Here is a 19200-nt window from a genome sequence, read left to right as displayed (position 1 = left end):
TGCTGCCAGTGGACCCAAGGAAAGGGAATTCATTGAATGCTTACAGGAGGGTTTTTTGGAACAGCTTGTGATGGAGCCCATGAGGGAACAGGCAATTCTGGACTTAGTGTTATGTAATGAGCCAGACTTGATTAAAGATCTTAAAGTAAGGGAACACTTAGGAGGCAGTGATCATAATATGGTAGAATTCAGTCTCCAATTTGAAAGAAAGAAGGTAGAATCAGATGTAAAGGTGTTACAGTTAAATAAAGGTAACTACAGGGGCATGAGGGAGGAACTGACGAAAATCGACTGGGAGCAGAGCCTAGTGGGAAAGACAGTAGAACAGCAATGGCAGGAGTTTCTGGGAGTAATTGAGGACACAGTACAGAGGTTCATCCCAAAGAAAAGAAAGGTTATCAGAGGGGGGATTAGGCAGCCATGGCTGACAAAGGAAGTTAGGGAATGCATCAAAGCAAAAGAGAAAGCCTATAATGTGGCAAAGAGTAGTGGGAAGTCAGAAGATTGGGAAGGCTACAAAAACAAACAGAGGATAGCCAAGAGAGAAATAAGGAAAGAGAGGATCAATTATGAAGGTAGGCTAGCCAGTAACATTAGGAATGATAGTAAAAGTTTCTTTAAATACATTAAAAACAAACGGGAGGCAAAAGTAGACATTGGGCCGCTCCAAAATGACGCTGGTAATCTAGTGATGGGAGTCAAGGAAATAGCTGAGGAACTAAATAAGTACTTTGCGTCAGTCTTCACAGTAGACGACATGAGTAATATCCCAACAATTCAGGAGAGTCAGGGGGCAGAGTTGAATATGGTAGCCATCACAAAGGAGAAAGTGCTAGAGAAACTAAGAGGTCTAAAAATTGATAAATCTCCGGGCCCAGATGGGCTACATCCTAGAGTTCTAAAGGAGATAGCTGAAGAAACAGTGGAGGCATTAGTTATGATCTTTCAAAAGTCACTGGAGTCAGGGAAAGTCCCAGAGGATTGGAAAATCGCTGTTGTAACCCCACTGTTCAAGAAGGGAACAAGGAAAAAGATGGAAAATTATAGGCCAATTAGCCTAACCTCGGTTGTTGGCAAGATTCTAGAATCCATTGTTAAGGATGAGATTTCTAAATTCTTGGAAGTGCAGGGTCGGATTAGGACAAGTCAGCATGGATTTAGTAAGGGGAGGTCGTGCCTGACAAACCTGTTAGAGTTCTTTGAAGAGATAACAAATAGGTTAGACCAAGGAGAGCCAATGGATGTTATCTATCTTGACTTTCAAAAGGCCTTTGATAAGGTGCCTCACGGGAGACTGCTGAGTAAAATATGGGCCCATGGTATTCGAGGCAACATGGATTGACGATTGGCTGTCAGGCAGAAGGCAGAGAGTTGGGATAAAAGGTTCTTTATCGGAATGGCAACCGGTGGCGAGTGGTGTCCCGCAGGGTTCAGTGTTGGGGCCACAGCTGTTCTCTTTATATATTAACGATCTAGATGACGGGATTGGGGGCATTCTGGCTAGGTTTGCCAATGATACAAAGATAGGTGGAGGGGCAGGTAGTATGGAGGAGGTGGGGAGGCTGCAGAAAGATTTAGACTGGACTATTTTCTAAACGGTGACAAAATTCATAATGCTGAAGTGCAAAGGGACTTGAGAGTCCTAGTCCAGGATTCTCTAAAGGTAAACTTGCAGGTTGAGTCCGTAATTAAGAAAGCAAATGCAATGTTGTCATTTATCTCACAAGGCTTGGAATATAAAAGCAGGGATGTACTTCTGAAGCTTTATAAAGCATTATTTAGGCCCCATTTAGAATACTGTGAGCAACTTTGGGCCCCACACCTCAGGAAGGACATACTGGCACTGGAGCGGGTCCAGCGGAGATTCACACGGATGATCCCAGGAATGGTAGGCCGAACATACGATGAACGTCTGAGGATCCTGGGATTATATTCATTGGAGTTTAGGAGGTTGAGGGGGGATCTAATAGAAACTTACAAGATAATGAATGGCTTAGATAGGGTAGACGTAGGGAAGTTGTTTCCATTAGCAGGGGAGACTAGGACCCGGGGGCACAGCCTTAGAATAAAAGGGAGTCACTTTAGAACAGAGATGAGGAGAAATTTCTTCAGCCAGAGTGGTGGGTCTGTGGAATTCATTGCCACAGAGGGTGGTGGAGGCCGGGACGTTGAGTGTCTTTAAGACAGAAGTTGATAAATTCTTGATTTCTCGAGGAATTAAGGCCTATGGAGAAAGAGCGGGTAAATGGAGTTGAAATCAGCCATGACTGAATGGTGGTGTGGACTCGATGGGCCGAATGGCCTTACTTCCGCTCCTATGTCTTATGGTCTTATGGAGTATAGTGTTCAATTCTGGTCGCCACACTACCAGAAGGATGTGGAGGCTTTAGAGAGGGTGCAGAAGAGATTTACCAGAATGTTGGCTGGTATGGAGGGCATTAGCTATGAGGAGCGGTTGAATAAACTTGGTTTGTTCTCACTGGAACGACGGAGGTTGAGGGGCGACCTGGTAGAGGTCTACAAAATTATGAGGGGCATAGACAGAGTGGATAGTCAGAGGCTTTTCCCCAGGGTAGAGGGGTCAATTACTAGGGGGCATAGGTTTAAGGTGAGAGGGGCAAGGTTTAGAGTAGATGTACGAGGCAAGTTTTTTACACAGAGGGTAGTGGGTGCCTGGAACTCGCTATCGGAGGTGGTGGTGGAAGCAGGGACGATAGTGACATTTAAGGGGCATCTTGACAAATACATGAATAGGATGGGAATAGAGGGATACGGACCCAGGAAATGTAGAAGATTGTAGTTTAGTCGGGCAGCATGATCGGCACGGGCTTGGAGGGCCGAAGGGCCTGTTCCTGTGCTGTACATTTCTTTGTTCTTTAACACTAAGCCCTGTGAAACAAGACTGGAAACCCATTTCCATTCGCAGAAACATCAACCATTTCCCTTTATGATTCCTGTCGCAGAGCCAATTTTGGATTCAACTCACCGCTTTCCCGTGTCCCATGGGATTTCACTTTTCTGATCAGTCTGCCATGTGGGTAAATGACAATCCAAAGATGTGCAGGTTAGGTGGATTGGCCATGCTACATTGCCCTTAATATCCCCCAAAAAAGGTGAGGTGGGGTTGCTGGGTTACGAGGATAGGGTGGAGGTGTGGGCTTGGGTAGGGTGCTCTTTCAAAGGGCCGGTGCAGGCTCAATGAGCCAAATTACCTCCTTCTGCACTATAGATTCTATAGGAGAAATTAAAAGACTTGGGAGAATTTACAAACTGGTGAGTCCAGCACCACAAAAGGAGCTAGGAATAAAATAAAATGTTTTAAATCGTAAGATCAATTGGTTTAATTAACAGAAAATCTTATACCTTCCAGATGCTTTGGAAATGCAAACAAATTACACTATTGAATTGGATTAGCACCCCCCCTCAAATGGTGAATTCATCCGATTAAGAATTATTTCAGGGTCAGGTACAATACTGTCACAACTGACCGTACAAACAGTAAGGGACGTAGAACATTCAGCTTCAAAGTCTCAGCACTGCCTTATCAAGATGGGTGGGAAGTGGCATGGATTCAAGAAGTACTACATGTGTCATTTTTAGTTTCAAAGAAATTATCTCTGATAGTGCTAATGCGTCAATAGAGTACAACCTTGGTAAAGTGACTTCTTCAAAAGCAAGTATTGTTTCTCTTCATCCTTGCTCTGTGCAGTCACTAAATTGACAACTGTTGCAAAAGCAGTCACATAACTTGGTTTGGATGTGCGTGTAGGAAAAACAAAGTGTAATCATGAGGAAAAGATAATCAGTGAAATTGTGCAGGGGTCAGTGCTTCAGATCCTTGCTATCCTTGGGCGGAAACGCTAGGGTCCATAATAAAAGATTTTATAGCAGAGCACTTGGAAAACAGTGGTCGGATCGGACAGAGTCAGCACACATTTACAAAAGGGAAATCATGCTTCACAAATGTATTGGAATTCTTAGAGGATGTAACTAGTAGAGTTGATGAGGGGGAGCCAGTGGATGAGGTTTATTTGGACTTTCAGAAAACATTCAACAAAGTCCCACACAAGAGATTAGCGTATAAAATTAAAGAACATGGGATTAGGGGTAGTGTATTGAGATGGGCAGAAAACTGGTTGGCAGACGGGAAACAAAGAGTCGGAATAAGCATGTCTTTTTCCAAATGGCAGGCAGTGACTAGTGGGGTACCACAGGGATCAGTGCTAGGAACCCAGCTATTTACAATCGGTATCAATCATTTAGATGAGGGAACTAAATGTAACATCTCCAAATTTGCAGATGGCTCAAAGCTGGGTGGGAGGGTGAGCTGTGAGGAGGATTCAGATATGCTTCAGGCAGCACGGTAGCATTGTGGATAGCACAATTGCTTCACAGCTCCACGGTCCCAGGTTCGATTCCGGCTTGGGTCACTGTCTGTGCGGAGTCTGCACATCCTCCCAGTGTGTGCGTGGGTTTCCTCCGGGTGCTCCGGTTTCCTCCCACAGTCCAAAGATGTGCAAGTTAGGTGGATTGGCCATGATAAATTGCCCTTAGTGTCCAAAATTTCCCTTAGGGCTGGGTGAGGTTACTGGGTTATGGGGATAGGGTGGAGGTGTTGACCTTGGGTAGGGTGCTCTTTCCAAGAGCCGGTGCACACTCGATGGGCCACATGGCCTCCTTCTGCACTGTAAATTCTATGATAATCTATGCTTCAGTGTGATTTAGGCAAGTTAGGTGAGTGGGCAAATGCATTGCAGTTGCAGTATAATTTGGACAAATGTGAGGTTATCCACTATGGTAGCAAAAGCAGCGAGGCATATTATCTGAATGACTATAGATTGAGAATCGGGTATGTGCAACGAGAACTTGAACACCAGTCGCTGCAGGTGCAGCAGGCAGTAAAGCAGACAAATGGTATGTTAGCCTTCATAGTGAGACGCTTAGAGTACAGGTGCAGGGATGTCTTGCTGCAATTATACAGGGCCTTGGTGAGGCCGCACCTGGAATAGTGTGCGCAATTTTGGTCTCCTTATCTGAGGAAGGGTGTTCTTGCTTTGGAGGGAGTGCAGCAAAGGTTTGCTGGGCTGATTCCTGAGATGGCAGGACTGACGTATGAGGAGCGATTGAGTCAGTTAGGATTACATTCACTGGAGTTTAAAAGAATTAGCAGGGATCTTATAGAAACGTACAAAATTGTAACAGGACTAGGCAGGGTAGATACAGGAAGGGTGTTCCTGATAGCTGAGGAGTCCAGAACCAGGGGTTACAGAAGCATAAGGGTAAACCATTTAGGATAGAGATGTGGAGACATTTCTTAACCCAGAGAGAGTAGTGGGCCTATTGAATTCACTACCACATAAAGCAGTTGAAGCCAAAATATTGTATATTTTCAAGAAGGAGTTAGATATAGCTTTTGGGACACAAGGGATCAGAGAATAGGGGAGGGTGGGGGGGCGGGAAGAGAGAACAAGAACAGGCTACTGAGTTGGATGATCAGCCGTTATTATGTTGAGGGGCTTAGATGGGGCAGAGTTTGTAAGGAGCATCCAGGAGAGCTCCTTAAAACAACAGTCCAACTAGGGAAGGGGATATACTGGACCTGATATTGGGGAATGAGCCCGGCCAGATCGTAGAAGTTTCAGTAGGGGAGCATTTCAGAAACAGTGGCCACAATTCAGTAAGTTTTAAAGTGCTGGTGGACAAGGATAAGAGTGGCTCTAGGGTGAATGTGCTAAATTGGGGGAAGGCTAATTATAACAATATTAGGCGGGAACTGAAGAACCTAGATTGGGGGCGGATATTTGAGGGTAAATCAACATCTGACATGTGGGAGGCTTTCAAAGTTGAAAGGAACTCAGGACCGACATGTTCCTGTGAGAAGGATAAATATGGCAAATTTTGGGAACCTTGGATAATGAAAGATATTGTAAGTCTCGTCAAAAAGAAAAAGGAGGCATTTGTCAGGGCTAGAGGCTGGGAACAGACAAAGCCTGTGTGGAATATAAGGAATGTAGGAAGGAACTTAAGCAAGGAGTCAGGAGGGCTAAAAGAGGTCACAAAGTCATTGGCAAATCCCAAGGCTTTTTACATGTACATAAAAAGCAAGAGGGTAGCCAGGGAAAGGGTTGGTCCACTGAAAGACAGGGGTGGGAATCTGTGTGTGGAGCCAGAGGAAATGGGCAAGGTACTAAATGAATACTTTGCATCAGTATTCACCAAAGAGAAGGAATTGGTGGATGTTGAGTCTGGAGAAGGGTGTGTAATAGCCTGGGTCACATTGAGATCCAAAAAAACAAGGTGTTGGGCGTCTTGAAAGATATGAAGGTGGATAAGTCCCCAGGACTTGATGGGATCGACCCCAGAATACTGAAGGAGGCAAGAAAGGAAATTGCTGAGGCCTTGACAGAAATCTTTGGATTCTCACTGTCTTCAGGTGATGTCCCGGAGGACTGGAGAATAGCCAATGTTGTTCCTTTGTTTAAGAAGGGTAGCAAGGATAATCCAGGGAACTACAAGCCGATGAGCCTTACGTCAGTGGTAGGGAAATTACCGGAGAGAATTCTTCGAGACAGGATCTACTCCCATTTGGAAGCAAGTGGACGTATTAGCGAGAGGCAGCATGGTTTTGTGAAGGGGAGGTCGTGTCTCACTAACTTGATAGAGTTTTTCGAGGAGGTCACAAAGATGGTTGGTGCAGGAAGGGTAGTGGATGTTGTCTATATGGGCTTCAGTAAGGCTTTTGAAAAGGTCCCTCATGGCAGTCTGATACAAAAGGTAAAGTCACATGGGATCAGAGGCGAGCTGGCAAGGTGGATACAGAACTGGCTAGATCATAGAAGCAGAGAGTAGCAATGGAAGGGTGCTTTTCTGATTGGAGGGCTGTGACTAGTGGTGTTCCGCAGGGATCAGTGCTGGGACCTTTGCTGTTCATAGAATATATCAATGAGGGCACTGACAGGGATGTTTAACATCGTTTGCAAAAGTCAGCAGCTTCGACAGCGCAGCTCTGCCTCATTACTGCTCTGGATTGTCAGCCTGGATGTGTGTTCAATTCTCTGGAGTGGGATTTGATCCCGCAATCTTCCAACTCAGGCGAGAGTCGTACTCACTGAACCACAGCTGACAATTAATGAGAGGTTGGAGGGTCTAACCTCTGCCGTATTATTTTCTCATCCATGTCTCAAGTAAACTGTAGAGTGGTGGGCAGCACGGTGGCACAGTGGTTAGCACTGCTGCCTCAAGGCACTGAGGACCCAGGTTTGATCCCAGCCCCAGGTTACTGTCATAGAATCTACAGGAGGCCATTCTGCCCATTGAGTCTGCACCGGCCCTCGGAAAGAAAACCCTACTTAGCCCACACCTCCAAACCATCCCCATAACCCCAGCTAACCTTTTGGACACTAAGGCGTAATTTACCACGGCCAATCCACCTGACCTGCATATTATTGGACTGTGGGAGGAAACCGGAGCACCCGGAGGAAACCCACACAGACACGGGGAGAAAGTGCAAACTCCACACAGTCACCTGAGGCCAGAATCGAACCCAGGACCCTGGAGTTGTGAGGCAGCAGTGCTAACCACTGTGCCACCGTGCCGCCCTATCTGTGTGGAGTTTGCACATTCTCTCCATGTCTGCGTGTGTCTCACCCCCACAACCCAAAAAGGTGCACAGAGTAGGCGAATTGGCCACGCTAAATTGTCCCTTCATTGGGAAAAAAGAATCGGGTATTCAAAATTTATTAAATAAAGTAAACTGCCGAGTTGTAAAATGCTACACCAAAGGTATGAATGTAAATTAAAACATAGGTTTTGCCTGGATGAAGTAGTTATAAAGTTTATTATTTTAAGACCTTTCACAAGATTTCCTGGCTTTCCTGATAAAAAGAATGGTTGAAGTAATAGAGGCCAAAAGGACCACGGATTAAATGGCAGTAGAAACAGAGTCTTTGAATATTTTTAAGGCAGAGGTAGATAGATTCTTGATAAGAAAGGAGACAAAAGGTTTTCGGGAGGAGATGGGAATGTGAAATTGAGAACATCTATTTAGTGCGAGCAATTATGTAACTTTGCATGTTTATTCAACACTATAATGAATTTCTAGAATTCGTAAGAAATGAACTTTGTTGTAGTTGCAAGAGATTAAATATACAGCACATGCCAGGGTGCGGTTCAAAATTGTAATCTACCACGGTTAGATAGAATTCATATGATGAGTTTTATTTACTCTTTAGCCATAGAACACAGCAGCAAACGACTATTATTATAGTTTTTTATTAAATGAACACAAATTCAATTAGGGCTAGTTTTCATTTTTGTTATTTATTATTTATTCATTTTTTGTTTATAAAATAGGTCATTGTTATTTGTGTTGTTATAATATTGTGTGAAGGATGCACAATGTACTGTGTTGGTTGACCAAAGATTTTCAATAAAATATTTAATTTAAAAAAAAATGAACACAAATTATACTTTAGTTCTTTAAGCATTAACTGCAGACTGTCAGTTTAAAATTGCATTCACACAAAAAATATTTACTAGTTATACTAGTTATAACTAAAAGTTAAAAGTTTTACTGTTCAGAAATTAAATATTGTCAACAAGATAGATAGACCACGTAAACACCAAGTTAGATTTACACGTCGGAACAGAAATCAAGCACTCAATATTCAAAGCAACAAGTTGATTTTGGAATGATCCTCATTTTGCTTCCCACTGAAAATTAATATTTCAGATCCCGGTTGTCTTCCTAAATTAATCCAGCAATTACAGGTTAAGCAAGAGACACGAGTATCTAATGAGCGGCATTATTTCAGATTGGTTCTGAACGAATTCAATACCAAGTGATCGCTGAGAGCCACAACCATTAAAGAGGGCCATGGCGGTAGAGATTTTTTCTCCATATCCCATAAATGAAAGTAATTGAGTATTTATTCAGTCATGGAATCAGAAATTATAACACAGATTGAAGTATTTTGGTCCTCTGGCTTGTGTCAATGCAGGCTCTTCAATGGGGCCACCTAGTCTAATCTTATTTCCCTGTCCTTTAACTGCATCATTTGGAGACCTTTAAATGTGCTAATTCCAGGAAAGAGAGAAAGTTTAAAAAATTACACTGAACCCTTTATAGACATATAGCCATGAGAAGTTTGGCTTACCTAAAGCTTTGGCTTTCTTCTTTTCTGGAGCTTTCTTCTGATCTTTGTTGTTTGGAACATCTCCATTCTCTCTCACATCTTCTACGCGAGCCTCAGCCTTCACAACCTTTTCAATCTCTTCACTTATACCCCCACATTCAATCTCCCGCACACCATTTCTCAGAGGCTCACTGATAACACATTTCTCCGCTTCTTCCATTTCAGGAGATTCCTCAGGCTGCACAACAGAACTATGCTCAGCCAGGTTACAGCAATAAGTGTTCAGTATGTCTTCAAGCTGTCTGCTGAGCTCATCTGAGACATCGGCTGTTGAAGATTCAGGCTGGAGGGTATCCAAGCCATTTCCAGCAGAAGTCTCTTGAGCTAATAATTCTTCACAGCCATCTCCTGCAGTTGTTCCATTCAGTACGTCTTCACTGGTACTTAGATTATCATGGTTTTGAGCAAGCCCATTCTGATCATCAGATTTTTTGCTGGATTGATAATTAGTTTCAGATCCAGTAGACTGAGTGACAACACTGAGACAGTCCTCTCTCCCAGCAGGGTCTGCCCTCTCTGTTGCTACACCACCAACCACTGTTGCTACACCACCAACCACTGTTGTCCCACGGCCATCAGCAGGTGGACTGAATTTACTTTCGGAATCTTGATTCTTCATAGTTTATGTTTTTACTTATTAAAAACCTGCACAGAAACAAAAGGAAGGAATTACTTTGTAGAATTCAATACTTTTTAAAAATTGCAATCAAAGTCAAATATTCGAGTCAGCCATTTATGATAACAGTTCAGAAGTAATTTTGTTTGAAGAAATTAACAATTTAGAAAAGCATATTAATTCCAAAATTGCCCTCTATTCAGTAATAAATCTGTAAATGCACAATTTGGTGCAACTTGCTTTCTTAAGAGTGTGGTAGAAGGAAATTAAATGGATACAAGGGAAATAATCTTGCAGGACCAGGGGGATATAGTGGAGGAATCTGTGTAAGGGATGCCAGCATGTTGACTGTCATCTTTTCAAAACCCACACATATGGATCTGATGTACATGGGACTTCTTGGAAAACCTCAGAAAAGGGCTCAGATGTAGCGAGGCAAGACTTCAGTAAAGGGCACGGAGAGAGAAAGGAGAGACTTCTGTGAAGGGCATAGAGCTAGAGAGGCCAGACTTCAGTTTTTAAAATAAATTTAGAGTACTCAATCATTTTTTTTCCAATTAAGGGCAATGTAGCGTGGCCAATCCACCTACTCTGCACATCTTTGGGTTGTGGGGGGCAACCTCCATACGGATAGTGACCCGGGGCTGGGATCGAACCCGGGTAGCCGGCCCCATGAGACAGCAGTGCTAACCACTGTGCCACCGCACAGCCCCTACGAAGTGAGACGTCGACAAAGAATCCAGGAAGAGGCAAAACTTCGACATTGAGCGCGGGGAGAGGCAAAACTTCGACAAAGAGCGCAGGGAGAGGCAAAACTTCGACAAAGAGCCGCAGGGAGAGGCAAAACTTCGACATTGAGCGCGGGGAGAGGCAAAACTTCGACAAAGAGCGCAGGGAGAGGCAAAACTTCGACATTGAGCGCGGGGAGAGGCAAAACTTCGACAAAGAGCGCGGGGAGAGGCAAAACTTCGACAAAGAGCGCAGGGAGAGGCAAAACTTCGACATTGAGCGCGGGGAGAGGCAAAACTTCGACAAAGAGCGCAGGGAGAGGCAAAACTTCGACAAAGAGCGCAGGGAGAGGCAAAACTTCGACATTGAGCGCGGGGAGAGGCAAAACTTCGACATTGAGCGCGGGGAGAGGCAAAACTTCGACAAAGAGCAAGGGGAGAGACAAAACTTCGACAAAGAGCGCGGGGAGAGGCACAACTTCGACAAAGAATGCGGGGAGAGGCAAAACTTCGACAAAGAGCAAGGGGCGAGGCAACACTTCGACAAAGAACGTGGGGAAAGGCAACACTTCGACAAAGTGCGCGGAGAGAGGCAAAACTTCGACAAAGAGCGCGGCGAGAGGCGAAACTTTGACAAAGAGCGCGGCGAGAGGCGAAACTTCGACAAAGAGCGCGGGGAGAGGCGAAACTTCGACAAAGAGCGCGGGGAGAGGCGAAACTTCGACAAAGAGCGCGGGGAGAGGCGAAACTTCGACAAACAGCTCAGGGAGCCGAAACTTCAATAAGATTCTGTTACCCTGAACAACTCGTAATCAATAAGGGGCTGCAGTTCATTTCGCAGGAGTTCGTGCACTACTTGAAGCAGAATGGAATTCAACACATCTGATCCATTCCTTTATCATCCTGCCACAAATGGGTTCGCAGAACGTTTTCTACAGACGTGAAACATCCGTTAAAGGTAATTAGAGAACAAGGTTCATTGTCTAGACATTTGAGTCAATTCTTGCTCACGTACAGGAATACTGCACACTCAACAATGGCGATAATGGTTAAACATCAACTAGGCACAGCATTCGATTTGCGAAAACCACCGAAGAAGAAACAAATTGTTGAGAAAAAACAGCAGTATCAGGTCATATGACAGGAGAACAAGGCAAAGCGCTGTGTTTTTGCCAGGGTCAAAAAGTTCTGGCAAGGAACTATACCTCAAGTAAAAAGTGGATACCTGCCACAATTTAGCAGATAGGACAGGTCTCCTACACTGTATAAACCCAAGACAATGCAATGTGGAGGAGACATGCAGATCAACTTTTGGCAACAAGATCCAATCTGCCAGACACAGAAACAAAAAGAGTGCAAATCCAGCTGTGCCGAGACAACCTGGACCCTGCACAGAACCTGACACTAATCGAATCAATTGGGGAAAACAGTACCTCAGTTGAGAATTAAGACGGCAAGTGAACCTCAGAACTCTACGTCAACTCTGGTTAAGGTGAGACTTCCGTTTGCGGCGATGCACTGCTAAGCCGCACGTTTCGGCAGCTCCCGTTCTAACGGACTTTTGGGCTCTTTTCGGGAGCCCCAACGGAAATTTTTTCGGACCAAACCCAGTGTGGGGTGACGAAGAAAGGTGTCCCCCCGGGTGTGTTTGGAAAGGACCGGTGGTAGTGGCCAGATTGCGAAGGATTCTCTGGAACAGCAGCAGAGAAGAGAAGGAAGAAGCAAGATGGCGGCGGATGGAGCCCAGACAACATGGGGCCCGGACCAGCAGGAATTCCTCCGACGGTGTGTGGAGGAACTAAAGAAGGAGGTGCTGGCGCCGATGTTATTGGCAATCGATGGGCTAAAAGAAACACAAAAGACCCAGGCGATAGAGCTCCGTGGGGTGAAGGCAAAGGCAGCCGAAAACGAGGATGAGATACAGGGCCTAGTGGTAAAAAAGGAGACGCATGAGGCGCTACATAAGAGGTGTATTGAAAGGCTCGAAGTCCTGGAGAACAGCTCGAGGAGGAAGAACCTCCGGATTCTGGGTCTCCCCGAAGGAATGGAGGGAGCTGACGCTGGGGCTTATGTGAGCACGATGCTCCATTCGCTAATGGGAGCTGAGGCCCCCTCGGGCCCCCTGGAGGTGGAAGGGGCTCACCGGGTCCTTGTGAGAAGACCAAAGGCTGGAGAACTACCAAGGGCGATAGTGGTGAGATTTCACCGCTTCATTGACAGAGAGGCTGTCTTGAGCTGGGCCAAGAAGGTACGGAGCAGCAGGTAGGAGAATGCGGTGATACGAGTGTATCAGGACTGGAGCGCGGAGGTGGCGAGAAGGAGGGCGAGCTTTAATCGGGCCAAGGCGGTGCTTCACAGGAAGAAAATAAAATTTGGGATGCTGCAGCCGGCGCGATTGTGGGTCACGCACCAGGGCAAGCACTACTATTTTGAAACGTCGGATGAGGCATGGACCTTCATCCAAGAAGAGAAACTGGACCAGAACTGAGGGACTGATGTTGGGGGGGAGACAACGAGGTTGATGTACAGAAATGTAAATTGGGGAATGGGAGGTTCATAGTATCGAGACGATAGACAGGGATTTTTTCTCCTCTTGATGGGGGGGCACTGAGAAATGTGGGCGCCGGTGGGAAAAAGGGACTGAGAGGGGGGGGGGGGGGGGGGGGAGAAGTGGAATGGGGGAGCTGCGCCATGGGGGCGGGGCCGATCCAGGAAAGCGCGGGTTTTTTCCCGCGCTAGGGAGATGATGGCGGGAAGATAGGCACAGGAAGGAAGGGAGTTCCACGCACAGGGGGGTCAAGGAGAGAACGGGGGAAGCCGGGGTCAGGTAGAGTTAGCTGACTTTCGGAAGCATCATGGGGGGAGTAACCATGCTAGATGGGGATCTAGCGGGGGGGGGAGATCAACTGGGTTGCTGCTGCTGGGAGCGAGTGGGAGCTGGCAAGAGAAGAGGTGGTCGGGACGGGAGGGCCCCGCCTGGGGGACGGGTGGGTGCGCGGGACCCGGACGGGGGGCTGGCCTAGAACAGGGGATGGCTAGTGGGGGGGGGGGGGGGGGGGGGGGGGGATCCGGCTGCTCACGTGGAATGTGAGAGGCCTAAATGGGTCGATTAAGAGGGCCCGAATGTTCGCGCACTTAAAAAGACTGAAGGCAGATGTGGTCATGCTTCAGGAGACACATCTGAAGGTGGCGGATCAGGTTAGGTTAAGGAAAGGATGGGTGGGACAGGTGTTCCACTCAGGGGTGGAAGCGAAAAATAGGGGGGGTGGCGATATTGGTGGGGAAACGGGTGTCGTTCGAGGCTAGGAATATAGTGGTGGACAACGGGGGTACATATGTGATGGTGAGTGGTAAGATTGCAGGGAAAGGAGGTTGTGCTGGTAAATGTATGTGTCCCGAATTGGGATGACGCGGGATTTATGAAGTGGATGCTGGGACGTATCCCGGACCTGGAGGTGTCTAGATCCAGGACCAGAAGAAGGCCGGCAGCGGCCAAGGTGTTTGGGGGGTTCATGGAGCAAATGGGGGGAGTGGATCCGTGGAGATTTGCTAGACCGTTGGCCAAAGAGTTCTCCTTTTTCTCCCATGTCCACAAGGTATACTCCCGAATAGATTTCTTCGTTTTGAGCAGGGCACTGATCTCGAAGGAGGCAGGAACAGAGTATTCGGCCATAGCCGTTTCAGACCATGCCCCGCACTGGGTGGATCTGGAATTAGGAGAGGAGAGGGAGTAGCGCCCACTCTGGTGACTGGATGTGGGATTATTGGCGGATGAGGGGGTCTGTGGAAGGGTGCGGGGATGTATTGAGAGGTACCTGGAGGCCAATGATGATGGTGAGATCCAGGTGGGGGTAGTATGGGAAGCGCTGAAGGCAGTGGTTAGGGGAGAGTTGATCTCCATTAGGGCTTACAAGGAGAAAAAAGAGGGCAAAGAAAGGGAGAGATTAGTGGGGGAGATTTTGAGGGTGGATAAAAGATATGCAGAGGCCCCGGACGAAGGACTATATAGAGAGAGGCCAAGACTTCAGACGGAGTTTGACCTGCTGACCACAGGGAAGGCAGAGGCACAGTGGAGGAAGGCACAGGGGATGAGATACGAATATGGGGAAAAGGCGAGCCGGCTGCTGGCCCACCAACTTCGCAAGAGGATAGCGGCGAGGGAAATTGGGAGAGTCAGGGATGAAACGGGAACTACGGAGCGGAGAGCAGGTAAATGAGGTGTTTAAGACCTTTTATGAGAGGCTATATAGGTCCCAACCCCCGGAGGGAAAAGAGGGAATGCAACAGTTTCTGGACCAACTAAGGTTCCCAAGGGTGGAGGAGCAGGAGGTGGCAGGTCTGGGGGCGCCAATTGAAGTGGATGAGGTGATTAAAGGGCTGGGGAACATGCAGGCAGGGAAGGCCCCGGGACCTGACGGGTTCCCGGTGGAATTTTATAGGAAATATGTGGACTTGTTGGCCCCGCTGCTGGCGAGAACCTTTAACGAGGCCAGAGAAGGGGGGACTCTACCCCCGACAATGTCGGAGGCGACGATATGACTAATCCTGAAGCGGGACAAAGATCTGCTGCAATGCGGGTCATATAGGCCTATCTCACTCCTGAATGTAGACGGCAAGCTGCTGGCAAAAGTACTGGCGACGAGGATCGAGGATTGTGTCCCGGGGGTGGTGCATGAAGACCAGACAGGGTTTGTAAAGGGGAGACAACTGAATGTCAACGTGCAAAGGCTTTGGGGGTGATAATGATGCCCCCAGCGGAGGGGGAGGCAGCGATAGTGGTGGCGATGGATGCAGAGAAGGCATTTGATAGGGTAGAGTGGGAGTATCTATGGAAGGTGTTGAGGAGGTTTGGGTTCGGGGAGGGGTTTGTCAGTTGGGTCAGACTCCTGTATGGGGCCCCAGTGGCAAGTGTAGTCACAAATCGGCAAAGATCGGAGTATTTTCGGTTACATAGGGGAACAAGGCAGGGGTGCCCCCTGTCCCCATTACTGTTCGCGTTGGCAATTGAACCACTGGCCATAGCGTTGAGAGACTCTAAGAAATGGAGGGGGGGTGGTTAGAGGGGGAGAGGAACATCGAGTGCCACTCTACGCAGATGACCTCCTGCTATATGTGGCGGGTCCTGTAGAGGGGATGACAGAGGTTATGCAGATATTGAGGGAGTTTGGAGATTTTTCGGGATATAGGCTAAATATGGGGAAGAGTGAGCTTTTCGTAATACACCCTGGGGATCAGGGAAGAGGAATAGACGCCCTGCCGTTAAGGAGAGTGGAAAGGAGCTTTCGATATTTGGGGATTCAGGTAGCTAGGAGCTGGGGAACTCTACACAAACTCAATCTGACGCGGCTGGTGAAGCAGATGGAGGAGGATTTCAAGAGGTGGAATATGCTGCCGCTCTCACTGGCGGGCAGAGTGCAGGCGGTAAAAATGATGGTCCTCCCAAGGTTTCTTTTTGTGTTTCAATGTCTCCCCATTCTGATCACTAAGGCCTTTTTCAAGAAAATAGACAGGAGCGTTATGAGTTTCGTGTGGGCAGGGAAGACCCCGAGGGTAAGGAGGGGGTTCCTGCAGCGCAGCAGGGACAGAGGGGGACTGGCGTTGCCGAATCTGGACGACTACTACTGGGCCGCCAACATGGCAATGGTTCGCAAGTGGACGAGGGAGGGAGAGGGGGCGACGTGGAAGAGGCTGGAGATGGCGTCCTGTAAGGGAACGAGCCTAAAGGCGCTGGTGACGGAGCCGCTGCCACTCTCCACGAAAAGGTATATCACAAACCCAGTGGTGGTGGCAACCTTAAGGATCTGGGGGCAATGGAGACGACACAGGGGGGTGACGGGTGCCTCGGTGTGGTCCTCGATCAGGAACAACCATAGGTTTGTCCCAGGAAGGATGGACGGAGGGTTCCAGAGCTGGCATCGGGCAGGAATTAGGAGATTTGCTATTGACGGGACGTTCACGAGCCTGGGAGCGCTGGAGGAAAAGTACGAGCTACCCCCGGGGAATATCTTTAGATACATGCAAGTGAGGGCGTTTACGAGGCAACAGGTGAGGGAATTTCCGCTGCTCCCGACACAGGGGATCCAGGATAGAGTGATTTCCGGGGTATGGGTCGGGGAGGGCAAAGTGTCCGAAATATATCAGGAGATAAGAGACGAGGGGGAGGCGCTGGTAGAGGAGCTGAAGGGAAAATGGGAAGATGAGCTGGGGGAGGAGATTGAGGAGGGGCTGTGGGCTGATGCCCTAAGTAGGGTAAATTCCTCGTCCTCGTGTGCCAGGCTTAGCCTGATACAATTCAAGGTTCTACACAGAGCACATATGACGGGAGCAAGACTGAGCAGGTTCTTCGGAGTGGAGGACAGGTGCGGGAGGTGCTTGGGAAGCCCGGCGAACCACACACACATGTTCTGGTCGTGTCTGGCACTGGATGAGTGCTGGAGGGGCGTGGCAAAGGTGATTTCAAAGGTGGTGAAGGTCCGGATCAAGCCAGGCTGGGGGTTAGCTATATTTGGGGGAGTGCAGGAGGCGAAAGAGGCTGATATTCTGGCCTTTGCGTCCCCGATAGCCCGGCGAAGGATCCTACTTATGTGGAAGGAAGCAAAACCCCTCAGCGTGGAGGCCTGGACAAACGATATGGCAGGGTTCATAAAACTGGAACGAATGAAATTTGCGCTGAGAGGATCGGCTCTGGGGTTCTCCAGGCGGTGGCAACCGTTCCTTGACTATCTCGCGGAACGTTAAGGGAAAATAGATCGTCAGCAGCAGCAGCCCAAGGGGGGGGGGGGGGGGGGGGGGGGGGAGCACTAAAAAACTTTCTTTTTTGTTGTCACTTTGTTAGCTCACTATTTTATTTAAATAACGTTATTTATCAGCTATTGTGTTATTTTTATGTTGATTTGTAAAGTGGAAAAATTCTGTTTGAAAACTTTAATAAAATATATATATTTTTTAAAACTCTGGTTAAGGTGACCCCGAACAACGTCCAAACCAAGCCAAAGACACCAGAGGTTGCAGCAAACACCAAAAGACAGACAGCAGAGATTCATCGACAACCACACAGAATGACGACCTCCAACGTATCTGACATATTGACTGTTATTGTTGATTGGTTGTTCATGTTGCCAATTGATTGTTAATGTTATACTGTTTATTGTGTCTGGGACCTTTGATTTAAGAGGAAGAAATGTTGTGTATTCATGGTATTTCTAATGTTTCCTCACTAACAGCCTTGCAGTGGGACAGGGGCACCTTTAAACGGCCAAAGATGTCAACATCAGCCATTTTGCAGACAAATATCGCCGTCTGTGGTGTTAACATCTTAATAAAGCTCTGTTTATTTGAAACTCTGAGGCCTGCAGACTTCATCTTGAATCCACCATAACAAGTCGAATGGCACTGCATCTAAATGTATGTAGCATTCGCAATAAGGTAGACAAATTAACAGCACAAATTGATATACACGGTCCAATATGATTGTGATTACAGAGACATGGCTGCAGGGTGATCAAGGCTGGGAACCGAATATCCGATGGTATTCAATATTTAGGAAGGACAGGCAAAAATGGAGAGGAGGTCGGGTGGCAGTGTTATTTAAGGATTAAATAAATGCAGTAGTGAGTGAGGATATTGGCTCAGAAAATCTTGATGTAGATTCAGTCTGGGTAGAGCTAAGAAGCAACAAGGAGCTGAAAACATTACTAGGAGTTGTCTATAGGCCTCAAAACAGTGGTGTTAAGGTTGGGGCTGTCATAAAACAGGAAATTAGAAATGCAAGTAACAAGGGTGCTAGTGTAATCTTAGGGGACTTTAATTTACATGTAGGCTGGGCAAATCAAATTAGCAACAATACTGTGGCAGGTGAATTTCTGGAGTGTGTATGAGATGGATTTTTAGGCCAGAATCAACTAGGTAACATGCTGTCCTAGATTTAGTATTAAGCAATGGGAAGGAGTTAATTGATAATCATGTTGTGCAGAGTTCTTTAGGGAAGAGTGATCATAACATGCTGGAATTCTTCAATATGATGAAAAGTGAAGATGTCTGATCAGAAACTAGGGTCCTAAATCTAAATAAAGAAAACTACAAAGGTATGAAGGGTGAGTTGGTGAAAATAGATTGGAGAACTTCATCAAAAGGCATGATGGTAAGCGAGGCCCACGCGCTCCTTTTCCACCGCCGCCATTATGGCGGGTCCGCAGACTCAAGACCATCAAACTGGCCCGGGTTACCAAAGTTCTTGGAAGGACTGGTTCGCAGGGACAGTGTACTCAGGTCCGTGTGGAATTTATGGATGACAGCAACCAATCCATCATTCGGAATGTGAAAGGGCCAGTTCGTGAGGGCGATGGGCTCACACTTTTGGAATCTGAGCGAGGAGCAAGAAGATTACGATAACAGATCAACAAAACTTGCCATAGAAGGTAATGCAGAGAAAGTTCACCAGACTGATTCTTGGATTGGCAGATTGTCACACGAGGAGATTTTAGGTTGACTAGGCCTATAGTCACTTGACTTTAGAAAAATTAAGGCGGTCTAACTGGAGCATTTGGAATTCTGACAAGGCTGGTCAGACTGGATGCAAGGATGTTGTTTCCTCTGGCTGGGGGTTATCATAGAATCATAGAGTTCTAGAATTTACAGTGCAGAAGGAGGCCATTCGGCCCAT

At 47.1% G+C, this 19200-nt stretch overlaps 1 protein-coding gene and 1 pseudogene across 4 annotated transcripts in view; one reads left to right on the top strand and one right to left on the bottom strand.

The window, feature by feature from the left end:
* Positions 1-19200, bottom strand: part of LOC140411024 (alpha-taxilin-like) — a 114528-nt gene that overhangs the window by 80747 nt on the left and 14581 nt on the right. For 3 of the 4 annotated variants that reach the window (XM_072499989.1, XM_072500006.1, XM_072500015.1), the window contains exon 2: positions 9156-9839. In XM_072499989.1, coding sequence (XP_072356090.1) covers positions 9156-9813 — 658 coding nt within the window. In that variant the 5' untranslated portion in view covers positions 9814-9839. Of the gene's footprint in view, positions 1-9155; positions 9840-11334; positions 11471-19200 lie in introns of all 4 variants that reach the window. The other variant, XM_072499998.1, reaches the window with a different exon arrangement.
* Positions 11575-18938, top strand: LOC140416203 (small ribosomal subunit protein eS28 pseudogene; annotated as a pseudogene).

Source organism: Scyliorhinus torazame, chromosome 1, assembly GCF_047496885.1.
Source record: "Scyliorhinus torazame isolate Kashiwa2021f chromosome 1, sScyTor2.1, whole genome shotgun sequence".
NCBI lineage: Eukaryota > Metazoa > Chordata > Chondrichthyes > Carcharhiniformes > Scyliorhinidae > Scyliorhinus > Scyliorhinus torazame.
The sequence above is the reverse complement of the archived record's forward strand: the minus strand, read 5'-3'. Positions and strand labels throughout refer to the sequence as shown.